This window comes from Nycticebus coucang, chromosome 7 (genome assembly GCF_027406575.1).
Source record: "Nycticebus coucang isolate mNycCou1 chromosome 7, mNycCou1.pri, whole genome shotgun sequence".
Taxonomy (NCBI): domain Eukaryota; kingdom Metazoa; phylum Chordata; class Mammalia; order Primates; family Lorisidae; genus Nycticebus; species Nycticebus coucang.
Window position 1 is genome coordinate 84,333,674 of NC_069786.1, and position 14,687 is coordinate 84,348,360.

The following is a 14,687-nucleotide window of genomic DNA, read 5'->3' on the forward strand; positions in this document are numbered from 1 at the left end:
TAATTAAACTTTAATACATTAAATTAGATAATAATTTAATTTCTGGCTTGGTGTCCGTAGCACATGGTTACAGTGCCAGCCACATGCACCGAGGCTGGTGTGTTCAAGCCCTGGCCCAGGCCAGCTAAACGGCAATGACAACTGAAACAAGAAAATAGTCGGACATTGTGGCAGACACTTGTAGTCCCAGCTACTTGGGAGGCTGAGGCAGGAGAATCGCTTAGGTTACTGTGAGCTGTGATGCCACAGCTCTCTACTGAGGGCAACATAGTAAGATTCTGTCTAAAAAACCGTAATAACAATAATTTAACTTCTTATTAAATAATAATTTAATAAGTCCATATATTATCCTATCCAAATATTGGATTTGAAGTTTTCAGTATGTAAAAAGAAAAAATATAGATATAGTTTTCCTCCTCTTTTCCTGAGGTCTCCTTTTCTCTTTTCTACTCTTAAAGAGGCAGGAGAAGGGAGGTTCATTTATGGGGTAAAAAAACCACAAATGGGTAAGAGATATAGTTCACTCTCCTAACAAGGAGAATAGATTTAAAGCTGTCCCAGAAACACATTGCCATTCCTATCAATTCCAGTTTTCAATCTGGAACTCAGTAAATATTTAGTGACAATTATTATTATCATTTTAAATAAATTTTTTAAATAAAAAGAAAATTGGAAAGAAAATGTACAGCAAAAGAAATATTGGATTATCATAAAATAGTAATAATAACACTTGCAAAGGAATTAACTTAAAAATAATGTATATTTGGCTCAGCACCTGTGTCTCAGCGGCTAGGTCTTCAGCCACATAGGCTAGAGCTGGTGGGTTCAAACTCAGCCTGGGCCTGCCAAACAACAATGACAACTACAACCAAAAAAAAAAAAAAAAAAAAAAAAAAACCCATAGCCGGGCATTGTGGAGGGCACCTATAATCCCAACTACCTGGGATGCTGAGGCAAGAAAATTAATTGCTTAAGCCCAAGAGTTTCAGGTTGCTGTGAGCTGTGATGCTACGGCACTCTCCCCAGGGTGACAGCTCGAGACTGTTTTTTTAAAAAAAAGTATATTTACACATATTATTTTATTTAAGCTTATAAGAGAAGCTTATAATGCACTTCTCTTATCTGGTGAGAAGTGCATTATCATTAGCCATATGTTTTATAAGTAAAAAAATGAGTACCAGAAAAGTTAAATGATTTGCTAATATTCACACATTAATCAAAGCTACAACCTGAACATTATTTTTATAATCCCAATTTTGTTTTCACTATTGCACACAATGTTTCCTGACATAAAGGTATTTGTAAGACCTATCCTTCATTAAATGTACCTGCAGAAGTCATGGCATTCATTTTTAAATAATGTGCCTTTATATTAAATGCAATGTTAAAGTACTCCCACTGGTAAAAATGAATTAATAACTATATGTGTATACATATAATAAATTTAGCTTCTAATTTTTATCTGTATTGTTTTCAGATATTTATATCTAATTGGGTTCTAATTTTTATTTTATTTAAAAATTAATCTATAGACTATTATGATTAAAAAAATTTAGAGCATGCTTCAGAAAAAATATTTCTGTGCAGGGTACTGGTGACAGAAGCAAATTATAAATTTTTCCAAAATAATTACACTACAGTTTGTAATTTGTATATTTAAGCACATCCTGGTATATAAATGTGGGATTTAGAACTGCTTACTCTGCAGCTTTATAACAAACCTTTGTATCATTTTTTGCTAGGAAAATTTACTCTAAAATAGCAGGACACTGGCCAGTTTTTTATATTGCTAATTATACCCCAGTGTGTTTCCTAACCCAGTGACTTTAGCGTGGAACATATACAAGATTAAGCAATCCGGATGCACATGTGCAAACAATGTAGGGAATTTAAAAATTCTGGAAATTACCCTAAAAACACACATAAAACACAGTTGAGAGTGTTGTTTATTGACCCATTGGGTGAAAATTCCTTCCCTTCCCTGATCTCAGTTATTAGATAACTTATTCTTGGAAAAAAAAAAAACACTTTATACACATACACATCAATACTATGAAGATTATGAAAATAGATGATTAAAAAATTTGAATGTGGGGCGGCGCCTGTGGCTCAGTGAGTAGGGCGCCGGTCCCATATGCCGGAGGTGGCGGGTTCAAACCCAGCCCCGGCCAAAAATCACAAAAAAAAAAAAAAAAAAAAAAAATTTGAATGTGCATATATGTATGTAGATCTTTTAATTTAAACATATTTACATATACATATTACTTGCACAAAATGCACACATTTAATAAATAATTTTAAACTATGTATTTAAAATATGGCTTTTAAAGAAACAACGTATAAATGTTTATGAAAACAGAAATTTGTAGCTCTTTTTTAAAATTTCACACTTTGAAGTTTACTGCTTTGTGGAGATTTATAATTCTTTTTTTTTATCCTGGTTTACTGACTTCTTAAAGTCTACCTGATACTAAAAATATAACTTAATTTAAATATATCACTTTATATGTCATTTTTTCTAACTACACAGTTAATAGCTTTGATTCTTTTTCATTGGATTGAGTAAATGTTATGTAGTCATAAACCTTTCTATCCCATTAGCAGCAAGATTCTACAACCATATGAGGTGAAGGTATGTGTAACATATATAAATAATGGAGTTGAGAAACGCATTCCTCTTTTTGATGTTTACTTTTTGTATGTGGCAGAATGTTGAGAAATATTTAGCTTTCTGGGGTGGGATATATCTATATACACTCTCTGTTTATCAGACCTGAAAATATACGTGCACTTAATTACACACATAATACATATGTCAGCACTCCCTGCACTGTCCCACTAACTCTTTGAACCTAAGGACAAACTCTTGTTTTACTTACAGGATTTGTGGCTACTAAGGCCTGGTTGTTGGCCACTGCAGTGAGATGAATGATTGTTACAACAGAGTTACAAACAAAAGAGAAGAACAGATTTTTGTGTAAGGTGATCCTTTGGCAGCTTAGGCTCCTAAAAGGCAAGAAAAACAAAGTGTGTTGACATCGTAAAATGCTTTTTATTAATCGTCATACAAATCAGATTGTTTCCTAATTCAGAGCTATGACTCTAATTCTGGAAGAATTATTTTTTTTCTCCCCAAGAATCAGTCATTATAAAAGATTAATTAGGGGAAACTAATTCCTTAAGACCTAAAGAGGAAGGAATTGCTTTAGGGGAGCAGACATACACAGGGACAAGAAATTTGCCTGTAGAAGGCTTCCATGTAGATTTTTTCTAATGATTTCTGGATATGATTAATATCTTACTTCATTATGCAAATCCAGAAACTGGGATTTAGTGAAGCGAGACAACTGATCAAAAATTGTACAGCTAATTAATTTGAACACTTTTTATCCGTCAAATTTTCACACGGGCAATGCTCTTTTCTTGACAACATACAGCTTGTTTTGTAACACACATGTAGCCTGTGTTTCGTTGTGCTGGTGCTGACTATGCAGACCAGCTCTGTGAAGGATAGCCATGTGTTTAGAGTAGATGAAAAGATACAATATAGGGTAGCAGTCAATGAGGCTTTACTGAATTTTTCTAATTGGCCCAACCATACATGAGATCCATGATAAAATAGGGCAAACTCAATGGAGTTCCTCTTATATAAAACAAAAGAATTATCTTTGTGGAGTTCATAGAGAAGTAGACTTCAGGAATAAGTGCCCTTGATGATAAATTGTGCAGCTCGTAAGACTGAATTCACACTCACTCTAACCTGACCATCCATTTATGACTGCCTTGCCTATGCTCAGCCATTGCTTTCTTTGTTAAACATTTACTCAAAGGCTTATTTCAGAAACAGTTTTAAAATAAAGAACATGATCTACTTAAAGCTGAATACTTAATGTCAAGTCTGAACACATATATAGGAAGACATGAAGAATCATTCCCTCACAGACATAAAATCTTATTTTGTATATTTTATAAAATTGTGCAATTTACACTGTCAACCTATGTAACCCACTGCATAGAATTAAAACCAAAGACTTCTACTTTGGAAATTTTAAGAATATTTTTACTTGATTTTATCACTCCTTCCTCTTATCCTACATAGATTGTGTGCCCGGAATTTTAGAATTGGGATGAGATGCCCAAGTATCCTATATTTAAAAATGCAAATTTTAGGCTATATTGACCTTGACATTTTTTTTCCGTCTGTAGGTCTGTAATTCTATATATAGCTCTAGTATTTTACCACCCCCCCCAAAGGAATCCAATTCTGTGTTATTAGGGAAGACCTCCTTCATGGACAAGATGGCTCGTGGAATATTGTTAAGTGTAAGTAAGACAGTTATGTACCAAGAAGTACATGAAATCTCACCAAAATCCACTAAAACAGAAACAACTGAGAAGGGCTAGTATTTTCACATTACAGACTTATTCCCTTTGACTTGACTTTGCAGCAGATAGGAGGAATGACAGGCGGGCAGTGATCAAGGCTTATCTACAGAGTATTGATGATATTTTATGGAAAACAAGAATCTTTGGGAGTTTTGAATAAAGAAGTGGCATGATTGCTATTAGTTCAGGAAATTCACTATCAAGGAAAGGACAGCTCTCCTTTTTTGATAAAATGCCATAGCAGCAATGTGATTACTTCATGTTCACTAAGTGTGAAGTGAACTGATAAATATGAGAAAAGGTCTGGTTAAGAATATTCTATGTCAATCAATTGTAATATGTGTGGCTTATTTCTGCAGTTTATCAATCTCCTATGGTGAAAGTTTTGGGTATATAAAATGTGTCCACATGGTCTCATTTTAAAATGCCTGCTTTGAGCTTACCCTGTGCCTGTGGAGGGCCAAGTATCATTGAGGAAGGAATTGCTCTCCCCTGCAGTTATACACTCTTTTAGAAAGAGAATTTAAATAACTTAGCTATCATCACAAGAAAAAATAAAATAAAATGTTTTTCTTAACTACACAATTTTGCTCTTTACTCCTGATCTCACACACACATACATATAGCCAAAATTTCGTAGTTCTCAAATTATGACCAAAATATTGAGTAGATTCGCTTAGCAAATATGAAATATTGGTAAGGAGAAAATTGGAATCGGGAAAAACAAACATTAAAGAAGACTTTCAACAATAACAATGCATGATAGAAGAGCTGAAATATGGTAGCTAGGAACATAAACAAATATTTATATTTTAATTATAATGATATATTAAAAACATTCACATGTGAAAAGATAGGAGCTAGTAAAATGAACTGTGAGTTGAAATAATTAATTTTCTTTGTGTACATTTAAATGACCCTCTCTTCTATAAGTCCGTTTGTGTTTCTGTTCCTCTCAAAATTCCACCTTTCCCCATGACCCTGCTCCCACCTCAAACTGCCTTGAAAGGTAAGTACTTAAAAGTGAGTTGTTAGTGTATTTTCTCTTCTAAATGTGATTATTGTGAGTACAGCCACAGAAGAAATGTTTGCTTCTTCTCTTTTTTCTTTTTTGGAACAGAGTCTCGCTTTATTTTATTTATTTATTTATTTATTTCTTATTATTAAATCATAGCTGTGTACATTAATGCAATCATGGGGCACCATACACTGGTTTTATAGACTGTTTGACACATTTTCATCACACTGGTTAACATAGCCTTCCTCACCCTCTGGTAGAGTGCTGTGGCGTCACAGCTCACAGCAACTTCAAACTCTTGAACTCAAGTGATTCTCTTGCCTTGGCCTCCCAAGTGGCTGGGACTACAAGTGCCCGCCACAATGCCCAGCTAATTTTAGAGATGAGGTCTCACTTTGGCTCAGAATGATCTCTACCTGGGAGCTCAGGCAATCCACTCTCCTCGGCCTTCCAAATTCTGGGATTGAAGGTGTGAGCCTGGCTTTTCTTCTCTTACTGTGATAAAAGGATATGTGCGGTCTGCATTTCCCTTTTTTAGACTTAAACAATGTTGATATGGGAAAACTTTTGAAATAATAGAATGAAATTCACTTGAAATGAACTTAATAAACAAACCATATACTTAAGTTATTTCATTATGAAGACATACAAGTTTGAGTGCTTTACGAAATAATCCAGAAAATATGGTCAACCTGGATAACTCACCCTAGGTAACCAAACAAAAGACTTCTGCTTTGGAAACCCTGATATCCAGGTTAGCTGTCCAAATTTCAACAAACTGGACCATTGCCAAATCATTTCATTTTGTGTTGTGTAAATGTGTCCTACTGTCTAAAATATTAATCTCCTGCTTTAGTTTCTTCCATTTCTGCCTGCAGGAACTGCAACTTCAACTAATGCAGGCGGATGCTATCTGACATATGGTTTCTATCAATGCTCAGTGGTAAAAATGGCTCAGATTTTTCTAGTGATGCATATTGTTTTCCTCTAAACATATTCATTAACACATGTAAGTGGATTGGTACGAATAAAATCAACGTGTAAATGAAAACCAAATGTAACTGATAAACAAATGTTTTATTTAAATAAACCCTAAATAGTTATACATTTTTTCAAATGTTAACCTGCAATCAACTTTACTTACTTTAAATTCTTTTTTTTTTTTTTTTTGTAGAGACAGAGTTTCACTTTATCGCCCTCGGTAGAGTGCCGTGGCGTCACACAGCTCACAGCAACCTCCAACTCCTGGACCTAGGCGATTCTCCTGCCTCAGCCTCCCGAGTAGCTGGGACTACAGGCGCCCGCCACAACGCCCGGCTTTTTTTTTGTTGCAGTTTGGCCGGGGCCGGGTTTGAACCCGCCACCCTCGGTATATGGGGCCGGCACCCTGCTCACTGAGCCACAGGGGCCACCCTACTTTAAATTCTTAAATGTTCTCATTGTATCCTAAATATTAAAATCAATTATTTTATAGGCTTAAGAAAAGTTTACAAAAATTCTGTTTTCTTTGAATTTTATGATACCCTATTCTATCTTAGCATAACCAGAGAACACAAAATGTGGTCTGTGGGTTTGGATTGCTTCCATTTAATATTGTTTACGGAATTACCTTAGAACACTATTTCAATATGCAATTTCGGAAAGTAGAGTCATAAAGGCACTCGGTGCAAGTGTGTCAACAAAATTATTACATTTTACATGCAATGACACCATGTTTTTTCAATTATCTTTTGGAATAATTAGAAGCAGGTAGTTATCAAGTTAGCACACATAGTTCAGAGAGTGAATCTAAACTCTGCCATGTATTTGTAGTATGACTTTGGGTAAGTTATTTGAGAACTCTAATCTTTAATTACTTCATCTGTAATTTACATAGTTGTACTTCATGAATTGGTTTGAAGCTTAAATGAGATGTAGCATTTTAAATGCTTAGCATAGCACCTAACCCATGATGAACACAGAATATTAAGTTAGTTATTTTTTAAATACAATTATCATATGGCTGATTTTAATCAATACTATACTGATTTTCTGTCACAAATAATAAAATAGCATGAAGGTTCTCAGTAAGGTAAAGCTGCCTCTGTGTTAAAATTCTGTTTGAAGTAATTCAATGAAGCAGTGAAGAAATGTCATCTTTTTCTTACAAAACAGCATTAGAAAAACAATTTCCCTATGATAAAGAGCAATAGAGAAAGCAACCTAAATTATCTTCCCAAGGACTTTCATTCTTTCATTCTATAGTTGTTACCAAATTACTGAGTTCACTACTAGGCTGACCCTGAATGTCATACTTCATCTTCAAAGTTCTGCCACTAGCATGGACAATAGCCTTGCCTTTGGCTTCCATCTGCTTTTGATACGAGCTAAAAATTTTCAAACTACTTTCCTCAATATTAAGCACGAGCAAAATAAATAATGAAAGGAGAGAATGCACACAACATAATAATGTCCCAGTCTACAAAATATTCTCTTATTCGCATTTATCTAATTTAATTCCCAAATGATCAGATCTTTTCCCAAGAAAACATTAGCCATGTGTACAAAAAAGGAAAACTCACGCCAATCTAAACACTGCCAAAGACAGCAAATATATCAAAGGAATAAGAAGTATGACTATCGGTTTGTCTACTGAATGAATACTTGAGTTCATGGGATGACCAGATTATGTACAACAAAAAGCATTTGTAACCTCTATCAAAAGCTTGCATTAGGGGACTGCTGGTGACCAATTTGGATAGATTAGAAGGAGCTTTCAATCGTTCAAATTGGAAAGTCCTTCTGGAGGAGAAATGGTGTGTCTTCCTCCATCCTGCTTCCTCCTTCCCTGCCTTTACCTTTTAGGGATGCTTATTTAACATAACACAGGAGCTCTGGGCTGCATATGGAACACCCGTGGTCATTGTGTGTTGCCAACTGATTCCCTCCCATTTGTGAGGTGCTGTGATGGGAGTGCTCTTCTGGGTCTCCCAACAGGCAGGAAACCAAAAGAAGAAACAGTCTTTCTGAATACTCTGCTCTTTTGATTGTGTCCTTGGCTATGTAGGAGCTTTTAAAATTGATCCCGTCTCATTTATTTGTTTTTGTTGTTGCAGTGATTGCTTTGGGGTCTTCTTCATGAATTCGTTACCTAGTCTGATATCTGTAAGTTTTTCTAACATTTTCTTCTAGAATTCATATAGTTTCCTGCCTTAGGTTTAAGTCTTTCATCTATTGTGAGTTAATTTTTGTGAGTGATGAGAGGTGTGGATCCTGTTTCTGTGTTTTATATGTGGCTATCCAGTTTTCCCAGCATCATTTATTGAACAAGGGTTGTTTCCCCCGATGTATATTTTTTATCTGTTTTGTCAAAAGTCAGATGGGAATCTGAGGACACTTTTACTTCTGGGTTCTCTGTTCTCATCTATAAGTCTATGTCTCTGTTTTTGTGCCAGTACCATGCTGTTTGGGGTTTAATAGCCTTGTAGGGTACCTTGAAGTCTGGCAATGAGATGCCTCCCACTTTGGTTCTTGAACTCCAAAAACAAACATAAACAAACAAACAAAACCCTTTTTAGAGGTAAAATTTATAATAATAGCAGCCACCATATTTTGAACCCTTAGACTATCCCTAACACAGAGATAAGCACTTTAAAGTTATTATAGTTTTTAATAATCTCTTGAAGTATCATTATTCTTCGATACAATTGAAGTAAGTTTCTCAAAATTGTACTCATATTGTGTAATCTGTTGAATTTAAATGCTGACGTTTTTAAGGGAGCAACAAGGCTTGTGTTGACTTTATTAGTCATTATTCTTGTGTAGTAATGTATTGGGCACTGTTCTAAATACTGGGGAACCATTGTGAAAAGTACAAAAAAGGACTCTGATCTCATGTCATGTTATAATAGAAGGTAAATAGGCTCATAAATGAAATAATGTAATATCGGATATTGGTATAAGGTTTTTAGAAATTAAGACAGGATTAAGAGATACAAAAGGACTGTGGGAATACGCAAGATAGAACAGAAAACAGAGCAGTCAGAGCAGGAGCGTATTACAAGCAAAGAAGGCACCCTGAGTCAAAGTACTCAGCTTAAAATGTCTGAAAGGCAAGAAAAACAGGCAAGGTGACTGAATATCAGGGAAAAGTATATTGTTTTATTTTTCTATTTTATAGATGTAGAAAGTGAAATTCAAAGAGCATGATCGACAAATGATTCTGAACCTCATAGTCTTTTGTTGTTGTTGTTGCATCTTGGATTTGTCAAAAAATGGAAAACTATTTATTTTATTCTTTATTTTTCTATTCTATTCTATCTTCTTCATTCTATTTCCATGAAAATTTAGGAATGCTTACATAGAACTTCTATTTTAATTTGCTTAAATATATAAATTCTTTGTTCATAAAAGTTGCACATTTAGCAAAAATATCAATAGGAATAGAAATATATGGGTTTTGGATGGCGCCTGTGGCTCAGTGAGTAGGGCGCCGGCCCCATATGCCGAGGGTGGCGGGTTCAAACCCAGCCCCGGCCAAACTGCAACAAAAAGAAAAATAGCTGGGCGTTGTGGCAGGTGCCTGTAGTCCCAGCTGCTCGGGAGGCTGAGGCAAGAGAATCGTGTAAGCCCAAGAGTTAGAGGTTGCTGTAACCTGTGTGACGCCACGGCACTCTACCCGAGGGCAGTACAGTGAGACTCTGTCTCTACAAAAAAAAAAAAAAAAAGAAATATGTGGGTTTTAACATAGATTTATAACTTTAAATACATATTATTTAAAATAAGTTCAAATTCGCTATTTTGATTAATGTATTTGGTTCATATTTCCCCACTTGGCTTTCCTTGGTACCAGAACAAAAGAAGAACTGGTTTTTGTTAAAGCAAATCTATTACGTTTGCACTACTCTGTCCTATTCAAATCTGATACTCTAATGTGGAAATGCAATATATTATATAAAAAATTAGTTTATTATATAATTACAGTGAACATATTGTAAAAGTTTTCAAAGAAATTTTATATTTTTAAGCTGCTGCAACATACAGTGTATGGGGGGATGGGTTTTTTAGTGTATTTATTGAAATTCATTAATTTGGAAATAGAGTCACTGAGTGTGGTATAATGTAACATGATTTTAAAAAGCTATAGTTAAATAAACAATATCCAATGTTAAACTGGAGGAAGCCTGAAATACATAGCACAGAATAAGATATTCAGACCACAGTGCATAACACATTAAATTGAATAAATGATCCTTAACTATTAATTAAGAATGCAAGGATGATGCTGGGGTTGCAGTGGCGGGTCTGCTATCCAGGAAATTCTATACAAATGTTTTTGAACTTAGCTCTCGTCAAACCTCCTGACAGTACAAAATTGCCAGGTGATAAATAGATTTACTTAAGTGAAAGTTGCCCAAACTGGTACATTGCCAAACGATTTGTGGAACAAATGCTGGGGGTTTCAGTGTAGAAATTCTTTAACTAATTAGTTGTGTTTAAATATGATTTAAAGATTGAATCATGCGGGCAGTGCCTGTGGCTCAGTGGGTAGGGTGCCGGTCCCACATACTGAGGGTGGCAGGTTTGAACCCCGCCCTGGCCAAACTGCAACAAAAAAATAGCCGGGTGTTGTGGCCAGCACCGGTAGTCCCAGCCACTCGGGAGGCTGAGGCAGGAGAATCGACTACCCAAGAGCCAGAGGTTGTTGTCAGCTGTGACATCATGGCACTCTACCAAGGGTGACAAAGTGAGACTGTGTCTCTAAAAAAAAAAAAGATTGAATCATGAATAATTTTCAGGGAAAAAGTTATAGCTTAAAGAAAAAGCTATGCTTGCTCTAATTCAAAACAAGAATGCAAAAACTAAAAAACAAATTAGAGTTCACAGTATTGTCTAAATAGTATATTCAGATGTAATCCAATAAAAAAAAAAAAGTAAGAATCTGGATAATTGGTCCTGAAAAGCAGAAATATAAGCACTGCTGTGGAGGATGTTTTGTCCTACTCATCGGATAGAGTTGAGGTTTGTTTGTTTGTTGGGGAAGGGATGGCTGAAATTTATTTGGGACGTACAGCAAATACCTAGAAAAGATATTGTTGTCTATATAATTACAGATATGCAACTTGGCTATAATTGTTTGGAATCGGTGTCCAAAATGTTAGCAAAAATGTTATTTTTTCTCTTTTAAAAAGCCACTTTTTTTCCTTATACTAATAAAATAGATGTTATATGCTCTCTTTTACGGGCAAGATGATGGAGCCTTTTGTCTGAGGTGAAAGTAAGAGCAAGGTTGGCTGTGCTCTCAGATTTTAAACAACAATTAAAATGTAATCTGTAACTAATTCCAGTAAAGTTTATTTATTTTTTTTATCTAAACTTTCTGCTCTGTTTTTCCAAGCATGATTACAAGAAAGTCATTGCCTCTCAGGGTTTGGCAAACCCCAAAGCCATGGCTCTTCTCTTTGACCCTCCCTCTCGGCTCACTTTCTTTTTATCTCCTGCTCTATTTCCTTTAATTAGCTCTAATAGCAAACTGAAGTATACCTGGGGACCAGTGTTTCATGTTCTCTGTTTCTAATTTAAAGTGTGGATGAGTAGTAGACTTTTCTCTCTCTCTAAAAAAAAAATAATAATAATAATAACATACAATATCCTAAATCACCTTTTTGTATGTTTCTTTGTTTTTATCCGGGTGGATCAGTGACCCTCGGTTACCAAAGGAGGGCGGGGGGTTCCTATGCCCGAGACAAATGATTTTGTGTAAAACATCAGCTCCACTGGGAATTGTTTTCAGGTTAGCTGAAATACAGCTAATAGTAATCTATTGCTCCTGACTTTACAAGAACATGCTTCATAAACTGTTCACTTTCAGCATTTTTTTTGAGATGAGAGTCTCATTCTGTTGCCCTCAGTAGAGCGCTGTGGTGTCAAACTCATAGCAGCTTCCAACTCCAGGACTCAAGTGATTCTCATCTCTTGCCCCAGCCTCCCGAGTAGCTGGGACTACAGGCACCTGCCACAAGGTTGTTTTTTTTGTTTGTTTGTTTAGTAGAGAAGCTGGTCTCAGTCTTCCTCAGGCTGGTCTTGAACTTCTAAGCTCAGGTGATCCACCCACCTCCAGCTATGAAAGTGCTGGGATTATAACCAGCACTTTCAGCCTCCACAGCCAGCACTTGCAGCATTTTCGGAGGTGGCCTGGTGGTCCTCCTTGGATCTAGCTGAAGTCCCATCTTCTTTTACACAGTAAGACTCTCAATCTAATGTTTTTCTTTGTTGATGGAAAAACAAAGGACAAACTCAAGGGACTTGCTGAAAGTCATAGGGCCTGGAAGGAGCATTAGTGACCAACAGGTCCAGCTATGAACCCAATATTGAAATCACTCATTTCTGTCTGAAAACGCTGAATGACAGAAAGGTCAACTGGTCAATTAATGGTTCATTACAATCTTTTAATTATTAGGTTTTCAAAAAATTATAATTGTGTCATTCGTTTCCTTTTCTTGTTATGCAAACAACGTATTCCTGATTCTAGTCAGAAATTCATTAATTTGGAGATAGAGTCACCTGACTGTAGTGTATTGTATTCCTAGCACTCTGGAGGCCGAGGAGGGTAGAGTGATTGAGCTCAGGAGTTTGGAACAGGCCTCAGTAAGAGGGAAACCCCATTTCTACTAAAATAAAATAGTGGTGTATAGTTGTGCAGGCGTATAGTCCCAGCTACTCGGAAGCGGAGGCAAGAGGATCGCTGAGCCCAGGCGTTTGAGGTTGCTGTGAGCTAGGATGCCATCCTATACCACTCCAGCAGCATTGAAACTCTGCCTCAAAAAGGAAAAAACTGATTGAGTCCCTACTGTGTGTACAATCCTATGGTAAGCTGTTGGATGTATAAAGAAACGAAAGAGATATGATTCTTGCTGTCACAGAGCTAACTTCATGATATTCTTTCCATTATTCCAGGTGTTTTTTTCAGTAGACAGTTCTGCAGTGTGTATATTAGAAGCATCTACATTCAAAGACCACCAATCCATCAATATGAATTCAAGTATAAAGTAAGCTATGTGGTATCTTGTGGTCATTAATAAACTCTTATTATTTTTGCCTAGTTTGCTTAGACATAGGCTCTTCTGAAATACTTACATTATTAATTTGATTTCAAAACATGTCCATTCATTGTTTATTTATTTTTACATGAACTTTGTAAACATTTCTTTATAAATGTAGTATATCATATCTAAAATTAAAAATCATGTTCTTTAGTTTTGTTTTTAGAGATCCTACTGGCGAAATGTGCGTACCAGGGCTCAATATCTATCTTACAATATTTCAATGGAGAAGATTGATAACAATGCCAATGTTAGATGCATCCTCTGAACTAGACATGTTTAAGATCGCATTTCCCTGATAATACTGCTGTTATCTCAGGCCTTGTAACAAATCTATGATGTAGATCCTAATATAATCTGCATTTTAAAGATGTAAAACTGAGGATTAGAGAAACAAAAGAACTTCTTTCATGCTACTCAGCAAGTAAGTGACAAAGGCAGAATTCAGGACCAGTTCTGCTTGCCTAGAGTACACACTTTTCTGTAATGATGTCTAGACATATACAAAATGCCATTTTCTCACGATTTATGGAAAGCCCGAGAATGCCTAAGAATAAAGGAAAATAATTAGTAGATTTGCTTCTTCTTGTTCAAAATCTCTAAATAGAAGAGCACAGATTAGGAAAAACCCTGAAAAAGTTAGTTAATTAATTAAAAAATAAATAAAATTAGGTGCTAGACTAAATAATCACTTCATTATTTAAGGTTTACAATTTCTCTCTGTTGAAATCTTACCCATCACTAATGCATTTCTGGCATCTCTTTTGGAATGAAGATTGTGTCTAAAAATTGCATTTTAAAAGCTAATTAGTATCTACAGAGTGAACAATTTTTGTTCAAAAAAAACTTTTCCATAGATGAACTAAACTAATTCTGAGGTTTCAAATTTTAGTCCCTCAATTTAAATTTAAAATTAGCTGTGAATATCAACTGAATGATATTTGTTTATTTAACATACATTAAAACTGATATAGGAAATATTGACCTTGATATTCTTTCGATTTTTAATCAATAAGAAATTTAGTTTCCCTATGGAGATTGCTCTAGCTTGCAGAATGTTTTAACAAATACTAACTTTACTCATATTATGATTATGTACTTTGATTAAAAAAATGACTTTCTTTATAATCCTTTTTATTAACCTACTACTTTATTCATCAACTCTTGGGCATGGAAGGAACATTAGAGACCTCCAGGTCTAG

General features: G+C 35.3%; 1 protein-coding gene across 4 annotated transcripts in view; it reads right to left on the minus strand.

The window, feature by feature from the left end:
- The window catches only part of CALCRL (calcitonin receptor like receptor), a 100,914-nt gene that overhangs the window by 15,558 nt on the left and 70,669 nt on the right, over window positions 1–14,687 (minus strand). For all 4 annotated transcript variants that reach the window (XM_053598033.1, XM_053598031.1, XM_053598032.1 and 1 more), the window contains one exon: window positions 2,880–3,006. In XM_053598033.1, the coding sequence (XP_053454008.1) occupies window positions 2,880–3,006 (127 nt within the window). The remainder of the gene's footprint in view (window positions 1–2,879; window positions 3,007–14,687) is intronic.